General features: G+C 30.6%; 1 protein-coding gene across 3 annotated transcripts in view; it reads right to left on the minus strand.

Annotated features, from left to right (window-relative positions):
- Nucleotides 1-1,598: 1,598 nt before the first annotated feature.
- The window catches only part of LOC105832483, a 330,229-nt gene continuing 316,308 nt past the window's right edge, over nt 1,599-15,519 (minus strand). For all 3 annotated transcript variants that reach the window (XM_028194181.2, XM_028194180.2, XM_028194179.2), the window contains exons 8-14: nt 11,370-11,486; nt 11,105-11,218; nt 10,789-10,932; nt 5,465-5,667; nt 3,420-3,571; nt 3,266-3,338; nt 1,599-2,669 (exon numbers count right to left, since the gene is read on the minus strand). In XM_028194181.2, the coding sequence (XP_028049982.1) occupies nt 2,651-2,669; nt 3,266-3,338; nt 3,420-3,571; nt 5,465-5,667; nt 10,789-10,932; nt 11,105-11,218; nt 11,370-11,486 (822 nt within the window). In that variant the 3' untranslated portion in view covers nt 1,599-2,650. The remainder of the gene's footprint in view (nt 2,670-3,265; nt 3,339-3,419; nt 3,572-5,464; nt 5,668-10,788; nt 10,933-11,104; nt 11,219-11,369; nt 11,487-15,519) is intronic.

Here is a 15,519-nt window from a genome sequence, read left to right on the forward strand (position 1 = left end):
GAAAAACGTACGTTCAAGTTGGTGTATAATAAGAACATTTAATCATAAAAATGACTCAACAAGTATTTGATAAATACATATATGTATAAAAGGTATATAATAAAAAACATTGATTGCGGAAAAGTATACAGATGAAATGGATAATCGCACTTCATGAGAATAACTCGTGACATGAGTTAATGCCTATTTCGATAATATATCGAGATGTGTATTCATTACGATGATCTGATTTGCGCAGAGCTCGCATAATTTGGCGTTTCGATCAATAAATGATACTTTCTTTGTTACACGATCTGTTTGTACACTTCGTACTAACAATAAGTGCATTTCGTATCTGTTTGTTATTTTCTACTTCATGCCGAGAGAAAAACGCATAAAAAAAAGACAATTAAAAAAATACAAATTTCATTAAAAAAACATACATTTTACTTGAAATATAGAAAAGAAGTTTGAAATTACTTCCAGCTTATTATATAACGTAATGTTATTATTTCCTCATTAAATCTATACGTATATATCTTTTCCAATTAAATGACATCATAGTTTGGAATAAGTTTCGATTTGCGATGCAATTTTTCTCTCAGGCTGCGAAGTCGTGACTCGGTGAATAAAATTCGCAACGGTCCGTTTTGTTTCCCTTCTTCGACCGTGCTATCGCAATTTCCCGGCATTTTGTCGCATGCCGTAGGCAATGTTTACGTACCCAGAGAAACAAACTTTTGGTCCCTATAACTGTTCGGAAACACATGTCTTCTTTTTCGAATTTATCTGAGCAAACATTTGCCTAAACGTAGAAAGAAATGGAAATTTTATTTGGCATATATTAGAGCAGAACCGTAATCTCGATTAGTATACGGTCAATAAATAATGAGTTTACGTAATTGTAAATATTAATTGGCAGAAGTATATGATCTCGCGGCAAACAGCGACGCACGGATTAGGAACGCATAAATATTTAACAAGTCAATATCCCATAATTTTATCTTATAATATTTCATAATTTGCAAATTTTGTATTCAATACATTTCCGCTATGTTTGATCAAAGGCACGGCATGCTACATTTATATTTATTAATTACGTTAATTGATGCCGAACCCAATTTATTTGGGGGAAAAGCCAATTTTGACAACAATTTAATTTTCGTGGTATAACCGACGTGCTTTGATATACATCCGTGAATATTTTACTGCTAAATTTATAACATCTTACAATTAATCATTTGTAAATTAAATCGAGTTATAATAAATGAGAGAAAATAAACGTACATTTCTATGAGTCTGCGTAATATATCATTATAATCCACAAGAATAACTTATGGCCACAATCTGTAGTAATTTCAATATGTCTCTTTGATTTTATTTGTAGCCAAATTTTACGAAAAAGCATATGAGATTGTTGCGAATAAATTTATTTTAGTTTATATCGCGCTTAGTTTTACATTCGCGCAGTATTTCATTCACAGATTATACACTCGCGTGCGTCACAGAAGAAACGGAAAGAGTGATTTATCATATTTATGGAATTCATATAGAATTAATATAAAATACATTAAATCCGAGTTCACGGTTGAGCTATGTCATTTTGAGAATTTTTCGACTTTTCTTATTTTTCCTTGCCTCGCCTGACCGCCCTCGTAATTAATTTCTTCACCCTCTTAAGTACGTGCACGACGATCCTTACGTTATATCTCTCGAAACTTATATATCGCGCGCAGACTTATACTCTACAGGAACGACCCTATCTCTCACATCTAGGAGTTAGTGTATATCAAAAGGACTATGTACAAAAGGTTGAACGCGCCGATTGCGTCTCTTTCGAGCGGATCCGAGGGATTTCCGGGTCGTCACACCGTAGATTTGTCTGGAAATATGAAGAGGATCGCGAGGTTCGGTTCCCGCTCGAGAGAAAAGGTATCGACGAGCCGAAGGCTTAGGAACTATACTTACGACTACGCGACATTGTCGAGCGAATTTCATAGTCGTCCTCGAGGCGTCCTTAAACTCTATAATTCGCGCCCTGTTGACTATGAAGACTTTTGGTCACCAAGATGTTCGAAACTTCAGACTTGGTGTTTTCCATGCACGAATATTGATCAAAATCGATCGATTTATTGACAATTAGCATTTTAATATTAATTAGATGCTATCAATTGATTAGCACACAGTCTTGTTGATTATAAATTTTAAATGAAATTCATGGCTGCGCTGCAGAAATAATGTTTCTTCATGATAATCTGATATTTGCAAACAGCTGTAAGTAGTTTGCATTCAATTAAGAATTTAATGTTTCTAATCAGTTATCCTTTTTTTCCTTTCCTTTTTTCTTGATTAAATACGATACATAATAAAAGAAGTGCAATAGAAAAATTAGTGCAGTTATTCTGATCGATCAGATAATACTCTTGATAATACCAAATCGTCCTTGAGAACTTTTTGACGATGCATAAATTCGCAAGACAGAAATACTTAATTTCACGTAAGTTGCCTCAGTAATACTTTTAGTCTTCCATCCACACACTTCATTTCTCTTCTTATCATTCTTGCGCATAAACTAGCTACGATTACGAATATATTAATATTTATAAATGTATCTTCATATATATTTTTATCAATATCGTTCCCATTCAACATGTTTCAGCATAGCTCTCTTTCACTGGGCATTCTCGGACCTTTAACATATAATTGTGGAAAAATAATTATTTTTTACGTTTATATAATATTACACGTATATGAGTTTCTCAAAATTGTATTGCAATTAAATATATTGGCTAATATTCAAAACGCGCTTACAGATATGTTGGCACGATCTTTTTTATCTTTATCGTTCATTAAATATGAAACAAGAATAGAGATAACAAAAAAGCGTATTAATATCTTTATAAGCGCGTACTGAACAAAAGACCACTAAATATAGCTATTGTGTAATTTCCGCAGATTTATTCGTTCGCATGATAATTATTATGTATGGCATAATAATGCATGTTATTAACATATTGTAGAATTGAATGCAATATTGAGTATCATTCTCTTAAATTTTGAAATTATATATTATATGAAAATAAATTTCTGTTGTACATATTGATAGTGTTTAGAGAAATAACATTTTGTTACAACAGAAAGTTTGTCCTACTAAAATTAATTATAACAAAATTCCATTGATCAATAATTTGTTTATTCATTAAAAACATTGTTTGTTGTATAATTGTTGGTTAAACAATTATATCGAAAAGAGTATTGTGTTTCAATAATATAAAGGTATACTTACTTTAAAGCTTTATAACGTTCTTTTTCCGGATTATTATCGGGTGGTTCGCAATCGAAAGATGCTAATGCAAGTGCTGTAGAAAAAGGAAACAAATAGTTCAGAATTGAACAATTTTATGGTTGCACATTTCCACAATGAAATGGATATCGTTTACCGTTTTCCGTGAGTACAGGGCTCGCTTGGAGGAAGGCAATGACGCGTGGATTCTTCTCGAACGGACAGGCAACTTGTTTCCACGCGATAAATTCGGTTACCTGTTTCGCTAACTGCCAGAACTTCTCAAAGTTGATGTGACCATTTGGCAATCTAAAATGCATAATGGAACTTGAGCGTCAGAAATTAATTAGCTAAGAGTTAGCTAAGAGATTAAGTTAGCCGTATTTCAATTCGCATTATCTAACACGCTAGATCGACGATCTTGATTTCTGTAATGATGCTAAAATTTTTAATAGATGCATAAATTATATAATATGCAATTTGTAAGAAAATTGAAAGTCTTTTTTCATAAAAAATTTAACATTACTTTAATAATTTAAAATAATATAATATTCTTTCATAATATTATAAACAACATACATTAAGACAAATTCAATGCATTGCACTAGAAATAATACTTATATTTATAACATTAATAATATATGCGAAACAATTAAATGTTTCCTTTTTTTTACAATTTCTTTTTTAAATTATCGTAAGCATTTACTCAGGATTTCAATCAAGGAGAGGTCAAAGTTTCAGTTTCTTGTAACCCCTTTACTAATTCCACTTTTTAGGTTCCTTTTAAAAAAATTTTTTATTCCTTCTATAGAATAAAACATAAACCACGCATTGACGAACGAGTGTTTAGTTTTTCGTTGTAAAAATCATGTTTACAATGTAATTCTTGCCAAAATTTAGGAAGTGGAAGAAAGCGAGGGTTTCTTGCTATATTCATGATTGTAAATGGTTAAATAATTATGTTGACATTATTATAATAAATACTTTTCATGTATTAAACACACACAATTTATATATAATGTCAATTATAATTAATAAATAAAATAATTATTAAATAAATAATTATCTATATAAATAAAAATGTAAATGTTTGTTCCTCATCTAAGTTCTCCGTAAGTTTTTCACCGATTGCTTTGAAATTTTGACACAACAATTTTCTGCATTCGTAACCGAGAGTGTTGTTATGGGGTCTGATTTTGGAAATACCGTGTGTTTAAAAAGTGATGGCCATAATTTAAGTGTAAAAAATAATTTTTTATTAATATTATTGAAATTTTGACACATTAAGACGGGGAGAGACGGGGAGAGACCGGGAGAGACGGGGAGAGACGGGAAGAGACCGGGAGAGACGGGGAGAGACGGGGAGAGACCGGGAGAGACGGGGAGAGACGGGGAGAGACGGGTGGAGACCGGGAGAAACGGGGAGAGACCGGGAGAGACGGGGAGAGACCGGGAGAGACGGGGAGAGACCGGAAGAGACGGGGAGAGACGGGGAGAGACCGGGAGAGACGGGGAGAGACGGGTGGAGACCGGGAGAAACGGGGAGAGACCGGGAGAGACCGGGAGAGACGGGGAAAGACCGGGAGAGACCGGGAGAGACGGGGAGAAACCAGAAGAGACGGGGAGAGACCGGGAGAGATCGGGAGAGACGGGGAGAGACGGGTAGAGACCGAAAGAGACGGGGAGAGACAGGGAGAAACGGGGAGAGACCGGGAATGACCGGGAGAGACCAGAAGAGACGGGGAGAGACGGGAGAGACCGGGAGAGGCAAAGAATGTTTCTATTGTGTTTAAATTAAGGTAATAAGAAAAATAAAGATGGCTTTTATTTTAATGAAAAAAAGGAACTTATTTAAAACAGTCTTTTGAATGGATTTCTGGCAGTTTTTAGAAAAAAAAGTTAGAAGTACGTGAATAAATAAATATTAGATTTATTAAAGATAGCTTATTCAAAAATAAAAAAAAAAGCAACAGTAAAGCAAGGCTCTTAAAAGTTAAACAACGAAAGCAAAGAAAATTTGAAAAAAACGTAGCATAAGAATAGAGAGCCACAGCAACGCGTGGCAGGGCATAGCTAGTAATTAATAAAAAATACCTTTTCCCTAATAAATTACACACGTACATGCATACATAATTTGGATTATATTGTAAAATTACATGAACAGATCGTCAATATATTTGATATATATTTGATATTACTTACTTGTTACTGCAACCCTCGTTGAGGAAATATAGATCCTTTACGAGAAGACTGAAGAAGGGCACTACAATCCGCTGGCGTTCATCTGTAGCGCCAGCGCTACGCCACATTGCGGCCTTCAACGTGCTACGATAGCTACTGAAATTGCTGCTGGGATCCATTTGATGCTCCAAAATCGAAAACTTGGCAGATTGTACCTTTGACCACTGAAAGCCATAAAAATGTATCCTTATACCATAGACTAATTTTTATAAAAAAAATTGTATAAAATGGGGTCTGTTACAGAATCGTAAAGTCTAAAAGAATTTCTAATAAAATAAAAGTTTATACTTCTTATGTAAGTATATTTCATAATTCAACTTCCATATACATATCTACTTCAAATATTCTTTATAATATACGAAAAAAAGATTATAATTTTCTATTTTTGTTTCACTTTTTCATATTTATATTGGTAAGTTTATAAATATGATATGGAGTTTTATAAATATGAAATATGATTAATGACATATATTTTTCATATTAAAAAAAGATATAGTGATATATTTCTCTGTTAATAAATAATATTTCTAACGATCAATATTTTTTTGCATTATATAAATGTATAAATTTCTATTATATTTATATAATATTTTCAACTTTTAGTTTCAATAAAAAATAGACTAATTAAATATAAAATTTTTAATTGCAGATTTAGATTACATGCAAAAAAAGAATCTTTACTTAAGTATTTTTCAAATATATTTCTAAGATTATTTAAAGGTTAATATATGTATAAACATTAAAACAAAATGTTTCAGACACCTAATAGATATTTATTATATAGAAAGGTAGAAGTATTACAGTGTAAGTTATAAAATCCAAAATTATATTTTTGTTACGTAGCAAATTTTGATATTTCTTTATGTATTCTATTATTATTTTAATATTAAATATTTTTCTTAAAATTAACAAAATATTTATATTTGTATTTATAAATGTATATATGTAATAGTTAATATTTGGCAAAATACACGTTTGAGTCGAAAGATCTCGAGTTAAAGAACTTTAAGATTCAAATTTATTTAGTTAGATTAGTTCCTATCGATTTAATTTCGTTCTACAATCTGATCTAATGTGAAGTATAGGCTTTATTCAGTTAAGATTACTACAAGTCAATGGATATTTGCATCTGATTCTCAGAGAGGCAAAAGATATGATTGCAATGCTTTCATTTCTTTTAATTTCTTATGTTTTAAAACCTTTTTAATATTGATAAATTTGATTTCTTTGATTTCATTACTTTTTTTCTTTTAAATTAAAAGCTCTGTGCATATTTTTAATAAAGAAAAAGATTTTTATAAATTCAAAAAAATATTTAAAAAGAGAAACATCTTTAATTTTTAATTACATTCCTTCTTTTAAAATTCATGTTTTGAATTGCATGTTTTGAATTGCCATTACAAAATTAGTAGATTATTTGTCCTATAAATAATGTTCTATTTCACGAAATCTTGTTTTATTCCCCGAGACTTTGACTTTTGTCCTGTTTTACAGATACTTGATCTCTAGAGATTTCCTCCTGCCTGTCGTAGGAGCCATTTTTCTTGGCTCGACTTGATTCGACTCCACCGGAAACGCTCGTCTAGAGCAAAAACAGTAGCAATCAGGGACTCCTGCCAGATCCGGTAAATTGAAACTGGTTGCCCCGGAAAGGATGTCGGAATACTATCGCATGAAAGGAACAGAAACTACTTTCCAGAAAAAAGGGCAGCGAAATAATAGGAATAATAGGACACAGGGAATGCAGGTAACAAGGAATTTCTTATGGAAAAACTTTTTCAAAATCTAATAAGAAAATCTGTAAGGTATTCATAAGAATTGATTAATTAATGAATCGTAAAGAAAAATAGCAAGCATAATTTTATTCAAAAAAAGAATTTCAGAATCTTTCAATCTAAGAATTTTATTTAGCAATATAAGATATATCTTATTTATTAATTTTATTTATAACATGATAAACACACAGACAAAAAATTGAGAGAGCTTAAATGTTTATTTTAAGAATAAGTTTTAATGAGGAGAGATTTACAAATAAATTTTTTTTTTATAAATTTTTACATTTTAGTTGTTCTTATTTTTTGAACAATCATACTATTTTCAGTTATTCGTATATTTAACAGACTTAGATTGTGCTATTACAATTTTTTGCAACTTACAAAAAATTGATTTTAATTTATTTTTTCACAATTGAAAAAGATCTGATAAATTTGATAATAAAAAAATATTTGATAAATAAAAAAATTTCATTATAGAGCGAATATAATTATGAACGTGAGTTATTCATAAAATAAAACAATAATGCAAATAAATTAAGAGCTGAATATATGGTTAAGTGTTATTACTTTTTTGACAAACAAAACGTTTGTTAAAGTAAAAGTAATTTACATAAATATGCAAATAAGAATACTTTGAGCATGACAGTTTCTATAAAAAATTGAAAATATATAATTGCATTATTCACAATTATCTCGTGGCCATGAAAAGATCATTTAATTACTAACGATCTAACGTTGCTGAACATATCACAATGGTTTTTGCGCTAGTCCTGTAAATAAAGCGTCTGTCTCGCGTTCGTACAAAAGTAGGGAGCATTAAATTTTCATTAATGGAAATTACCGAGCAAATCTTCTACACTACTGACAGCACTACTGTTTGTTGACAGTTCCAACAATTATTTTCTACATTTTCTATATAAATCAGTTAATTCAGTCAAATAAACGTTCTATATAGCATGTTCATATTAAACGTTATAAGCGCGCGCGCGCGTGTGTGTGTTTGTGTGTGTGTGTGTATGTTTGTGTTTGAGAAGGAGTAGAAGAGAGGGAAGGAGTATGGGGAAAGGAAGAAGGGAACGGTTGGTTAAACTTGTAATTGAAAACGAGGAAAAAGCTTTCCATAGTCCAATATTTCTCCTCGATTCGATTCGTGGCACGATTATATTGTTAAAAAGAGAATGATCATATTTTTTGCTATAAAATGAAGCAATCATCATTTTATATATATATTGTACAGTATTAATCAAAATTATTTATCATTGAATAAATGTTTTAATTTTCAATGTAATTTTTTCTCTAAATTTTAATTTAAAATTTTATTAAAAATAGTATTTGATTTTGTACATCATTTAAATATTTATCTTTTAATGTAACATTTTTATATCAAATATCTATTAAAATTAAAAATTTTAAAATTAAATTAAGAAAATAAATCGGAATAGTAATTGCATAATAATAGCAATTATTAAGTTTTTTTTTATTTTGAACAAGAAATTTCGAAAATGATGTGTATGTAAATGTGTGTTTCGATTATTTTTCATTCAACATATGAGGGATGTAAAAAATTCATCTTGTTCCTAGTCTTTTATTTTCTCATACGTGACAGGCACATTTCTCTCCGTCTGTGTTATTTTGTTTTGGATCGAGAAGAGTAATATTATTTCTCTTCTATCTTGATAAGTTACAAAATAACTTTCTGCGAATAAACAAATTTTCTGATATGTCGATGAAATGAAAAGAAACGCGCGATGACAATAGCATGAATAGTAATATGGACGCAGAATACATCATTGATTTGCATTTGTTTTTTTAATCCAAGTGTTTTTTTGTTTGCAGGGTTTAAAGTTAATCATTCTGTACTTTAACTAATTTTTCATTTGCTAGATAAATTGTCTTTAACCAAATATTACTTAAAAATGCTACTACAAACGTGAAATATAATATATTATTATTATATTATTCTCAAAACTGTATACTTACTTTCTTTTTTATTAAATCTTTGTTACTACTTACCATTTAAATTAAATAATGTTCTCTTATTATTTAAATTAAATAAATATATTTTAGAATTTTGATATACCCCTATCAAAAGATTTCAACTAATTTTATAATATATATCAGTTAATATTTATGTGCACCCAGAACATATTTTATAAATAATTTTCTATAATGAAATTCTTATTATAGAATTATGTTATCTTCCTTTTTCTCTCATAAACAATTTTCTAATTATTAAACGTTTAATTTCTTTTGGTAAGGCAATGCACTTTGCCCCGTCAATATTGAGATAAATATTAAGTATACCGCTTTCGGAAGCGCTGTCCGAGAGAGTGTTCCGCCGGGAGCGACGACTGGATTAAAGGAATTTCTGGATGGAGTGCATCCGCGTGGAAATCGAGAATACGTAATAGCAAGTCCTCCCCCGTGGACGTGAAACGTTGGTCGAGCAATTAGCTAATTCCCAACGAGACGAAAGGAACAGCAACGTCGTCGGCGCGAGAACAACGTTGCCGAGCAACGCCGTTTGACTTGAAACTTTTTAATTAACCCAAATCGCGAGTCACATTTAGGGTCTTTTCTGTGGCGTCAACCGCGATAGGAAAAATTCAATCAAGCTAATTCGATTGCTCTGCCTTCGTTTTCTTCTCATCGACAGCGACTGCCTAACTTTTTTCCTTCGTAGTATAGTATTGCTGAAAGCAACGTCATGGAACTAATTTACACGTAAATTATGTAAAAATTCAGCTAAAAAAATATTATTTAAAATAAAATATCAAAGGAAAAAGTGTTTAATGGCTGCCTCGACTTAGGCCGATTATACATACAAAAAGTACGATAAGAATTGCTCTTGATTGCTTTTCTTCTTCCTAGCGAAAACGGCGAGAAAATTTGGCCCTCGGCGTTTTGTCACATTCAGTGTTGAACGTCATAGCACACTGTTCTCGATTTAGGAGGATTACAGGGCGTTTATTGCTCTGACGTGCAATCCCGCAAAGGGATGTAAACGAATGGATATACCGGTTGTGTCATTTCACCATTATCCCTCCCTATCCTTTCCCTCCAACATTGCGTTCTCGCGCAAAAAAATGCGTCGACGCTAACCATTCTGCGAATATTCGCACTTTTCAAATACGCTCTCGTGCGATCGAAAAATTGAGAGGTACATTCATACATTGTCCTCAATCTCCGTGCGAATAAAATGTATCGATGCCGATTTCAATTTGCCGGACGCAATTTTCGCGAGACTTGTTACTCAAAAAGTTTTAATCAAATTTGAGAAACAATTACGTCGATTCAATGTACGTTGATTCGTAAAAAATATTTATAATACTGAAGAATAAAATGTACATAAATCAAAAATTGTCTTTACAATTTTCTATTACGCGTTTTTAATAGAAATATAAGAAATAATAAATGTGTGCCTGTAACTATTATTTTCTCTTCTAATATATTCATTACAAGCATAAATATTACTATCAACCGAAAAGACATTTATGTGCTCTTTCTTACCGTCTTTTTCAAGCGAGATATCGGGGACATGTTGAGGCCAGCGATGATCGCCATCAAAGAATTGAAGTTACCAATGTTGAAACATTCTCGAGCAGTTTCGATCCAGTATTCGACGACACGAACGCGTTGCTTTTTCTTCTGATGCTGAAAAAGCAGGGAGAGAAACTTTTGGTTATAGAATGTCTAGTCATTTTTCTGAGAACTTTGAAAAATATTTTTTAATCTTTTCTTAAAGAATTTCGGTTGAACAACAAGAATTATGCATAAAAACATTACAAAGAATGATAATGTATGCAACTGAAACGATAATATTTACCTTGCAAACTTCCGTCGCTACGAAGTAGCTTAATCTATTGAACCACTGAACATATGATTCCAGATTCCGGGTTTTCTTCATGTCTTTAAAAGACGTTTCTAAGTGCGGCGATTCCTTAGAGAATAATAAAAATAATAAAATGTAATATATTTTACGATAAAATTGATTTGCGATTGTTAAAACATTGTAAATATTGTAAGAGTGTTTATAAAGTATAATTTAAGTGTGCAATAATATTGCAATTCTGTTTATAAAATAAACTCACTTTGGCGAAAGCCTGCACAAATTCCTCGGGCCCGATGTAAGAGAGTCTTTCAAGTTCCACATGAGTCAGTTGCTGTGCCAGTACAGTGGCTGATGGACAAAGTTCCGTGATATCCACCTAAACAATATAATAATTTTATGCTAAATTGTATATCAAAATAATTTCTAGATAAAGTTATATTGTAAACATTATAATAATTTGTGATATTTTCATAAAATAAAATAAAACGGATGTTGTAAATAAACTTTCAACTTACAATTAGTATATTAAAGTTAAAGTTTCTTTTTACAACGCTTTATTAATTATTTATATTTCCATATAAATTAAGAATTTATATTATCTGTAAAATATATCAATCAAATCATATGAATTATAAGTTAACTGTTCAAGTAATACGTAAGCACATTTGCAGAAAGAAATTCATTGTTTTTAAATCTTGTTTTCATTGAAGGAAAATGTAGTAAGATTATAAGAAACAATAAGATAAATTTTTTTGCGCGAGAAAAGAAAAACTCATCAATGATACTTAAAAAATGAGTATTTACACCGTTTGTCGTGTTGCTGTTGATTTTTCTATTTTTCCAACTGTTGTTATAAGATTTTGATCTTTCAAAACTTCGATTTCCCATTTTCACTTTATTTCATTTTATGAAAATATTCTTTATTGCAATGTTTTAAAGATCAATACTAGAGATAGACAGAAAGATAGATAGAAAGATAGATAGATAGATAGAAAGAATGGGATACAGAAAGAATGGGAAGGGGGGAAGGAAGTTTGCATATACATTCTTTAGAACGTATTTTTTATATTCTCACCCTTTCGTCTAATTACAAGTTTATGTATTTGCGACTATGCACCTTTAATAGCTTTGTAAACATTATAATAATTTGTGATATTTTCATAAAATAAAATAAAACGGATGTTGTAAATACATGATGAACTGTAACGAATGTTAGATTAAAATATATATATATATATGTATATTTTCCGATTGCGGCAGAGAAGAGATGTCGCTGCGAAAGGCGACGAATAAAATCACTAGGCTGCGTGATCCGTTTAGGAGGAAATGGCACTCCGGACTTACGTCTATCGAATTATATCGCCGATCGTATTATCGAAGTGGCGGGCACAAAAGTGGACAGAGACCAACGAGAATAAGAAGAACAAGAAGAAGAAATTGCTTTGACGATTATGCTCGTAAAAAAGAAAATTCAAAAATTTTTATGTTAAATTCCGCTCTGAAGTGTAAAAGAGGTTGTAGCCTTTTCAGATATTTCGAAACAATTAAAATTGATTTTTTTAATGAATAAAGGATACTTTTAAATATAGAATGTTTTGTGTAATAAATACAAATTTTTGTAATTCACGAGAATTCTTTATTGGTATAACTAAATATGTAAAACAAAATGTAATGAATACAAGAAACAAAACGTACAATTAAAACAAAAATTGGTCGCGTTCCATAGTATGTTCGATGGAGAAGAATGAACGTTTGCGTCAAGAAAATTACGAGATGTAAAACTTCAACGAGTTAAATTGTACTTTCTTCTTTCTAAATCAATCGTGCAAATCAAAAGATTGCTTTAACGCGTTCCGTGATCGTGCCAATTAGCTCGTTGTTGAAAAATGTAACAAGGTACTATTGCTTGAGAATCGCCATTGATCGCGTTCCAATATTTAAAATCGTTTTCGCCTTTCATCAATTATTAAACCGTCTCTCTTATTTCGCTTTTACATCAATTGTAATAATGAAATTAATAGAAGCTACGATAAATAGAGCTAGTTGCGACGGCTTATCGAAGCAAAGTCATTGAAAAGATCTAACGTAACCGGTATGTCAGACTGCTAAAGTGAGGTAAAGTTGTGAGTTGTTCAGAAGTTCACCAGGGAGCGATTATATTCGGAGTAATGTCCAAAGAAATATAGCTGTGAGATATTATGCAGATGTAGTTTCTCTTCTCTGCAAGATTGCATTGCGAGTTTCGCGTGATTTCTTACGTCAAATCAATCAGTAGTAAATTTTAAAAAATTGTTCTCATCGTGACAAAACTATTTTCAGTAAAAGTAAAAAGTCACACAAATTGGAAATAAATTGGAAATAACAACTAAGTCTTTTTGCAATTGTAATAATATTTATCATTGTTAGAAACTTTTGCTAGTAATAGTTAATTTTAGAACAACACACTATTTATTTTGTTATGGAAATTGTATATTTCGCAGTTTTTCATCATTTTGAACTGTTTCCAAAATCTAAGAGGTAGGAACGAGCTTTATAAACATCTTGTATTGAGTTATTTTTAATTAAATTGATTCAGTTGTGATATATATGTCTATCTATTAATACTGATTATATCAATACGATGGAAAGCTTGAGGAAGAAAGAGAGAGAGAGAGAGAGAGAGAGAGAATTATTTACGAATTATTTTTAATAAATATACAATTCTTTATGTTACATGCATGTGATAAAATTTTACGCTTGATATATATATTTTTGCATATTTTCATTGATTTAACAATTTCATTGTCAATGCAAATTTTCAAAAATGTATAAATATATTATGTAACAATAAAGAAATAATAGTTAATTATAAAATTATTTTTTGTTTTTGTTCTTATAAAGATCAGAAAAGATCTCTCTCGAGAAAAAGCCCGGAAAAAGTAATTTTGAAGTAAAGCAAAGCGAGTAGATAACTTGTAACAAAAAATGGTATGCGCACAAGCCACATTTTCTCATGCAGTTTCATTTTAAGAGAACAAAATCGACGAAGAGAAAATAAATTAGGAGTTAAAACGAAATTTCTAACGAAGACGAAGAGGATGCAATCATGAACTTAAGGTGTTTCTACTATCTTTCGATATAGGATGCACTTAGAGAAGTTGCTCGATAGAAAGAAAACAAATATCAAAAACTCATGATTGGTCTCGTAAGTTACTTCTCGCCTTGAGCAAAAAGAAATGGTCTTTCTCCGGTGTGACACGTAACGAACGACTGCTGTGAAAGTACGGCAAACTAATAATTCAACTCTTTACGCTTGGGATTATTTGTATCGTTATGTTGACGGGTAAAGTAACGTAATTATATTTCAAAATCAACAAGTATAAAAGTACAAAAATTTTAATCAAACATAAGTTTAATATTTCTTTTCGCGTTTTCTAATTAAAAATAACGCCCGATATTTGTTAAACAACAGTAAATATTGTATTATGTTATAATTTATAGAATGTATACGAATCCTTAAGAAAAAACATAAAATTCGATTAAAATTATGAGAAAAATTTAATAAAAATAATTAAATAATAAAAAATTAGAACAAAGAGAGAGAGAGAGAGAGAGAGAGAGAGAGAGAGAGAGAGAGAGAGATATTAAGATATTAAGATCGGTATTGATTTTAAGAGTTGTAACTCTTCCACGTTATAGTTGCTGTCGTCGTGGCACGTACAAAACGAGTTGAGAAACGTGCCGAAACGAATTTGCGGTTTAATAAGTCGAAGCTTCACAAGCTGCTCTTTCTGTCTCGTCTTTTCATCTTCTATTTTTTTAGTATCTTCCTTTTTTATTTATACAAACTTGCATCTTTTTTCCAGTTTGTTTTGAAGAGATAAGTAATAATTACAGATCATAGTATATTTTAAAGCAAATATAATTAAATATTGCTGTGACTTTTGCTAATGTACAATATTTTGATATAAAAACAAAGAAATTTTTAACGAATGTGTGTACGATATTTTTTCTTTATTTCTAGATTTTTTCTACTTTATAAACAAAAAGTTGTTAGAATAAACAAGAATTATATATAGTTCATACTGAGCTTTTCAGTAAGTTTACAGCAAAAGAATGTTATAAAGGATAATGTAAATTATTATTGTATCTTTATTGCATCGTTTACATAAATCGATATGCATCGATATTGATCGCGAGTTTTAGAAAAGAGAAACTACGTTTTTATATTTGAAAAATTGTGCTTGAAAATGTTTTATTTTCTTATAGAAATTGTGCGATGTTTACCATACAATCAGCAAATACCGTTTTAATATTCTTTGAAGCAAATTCACCGAAAATTCTATCTAGTAGGTTTAACTGGAAATTTTCGTTTTAAACATATGAATAATTTTACTCCCTCAATTTTGTTCAACCCATACGTAACAGTT

Source organism: Monomorium pharaonis, chromosome 2 (genome assembly GCF_013373865.1).
Source record: "Monomorium pharaonis isolate MP-MQ-018 chromosome 2, ASM1337386v2, whole genome shotgun sequence".
Taxonomy (NCBI): Eukaryota; Metazoa; Arthropoda; class Insecta; order Hymenoptera; family Formicidae; genus Monomorium; species Monomorium pharaonis.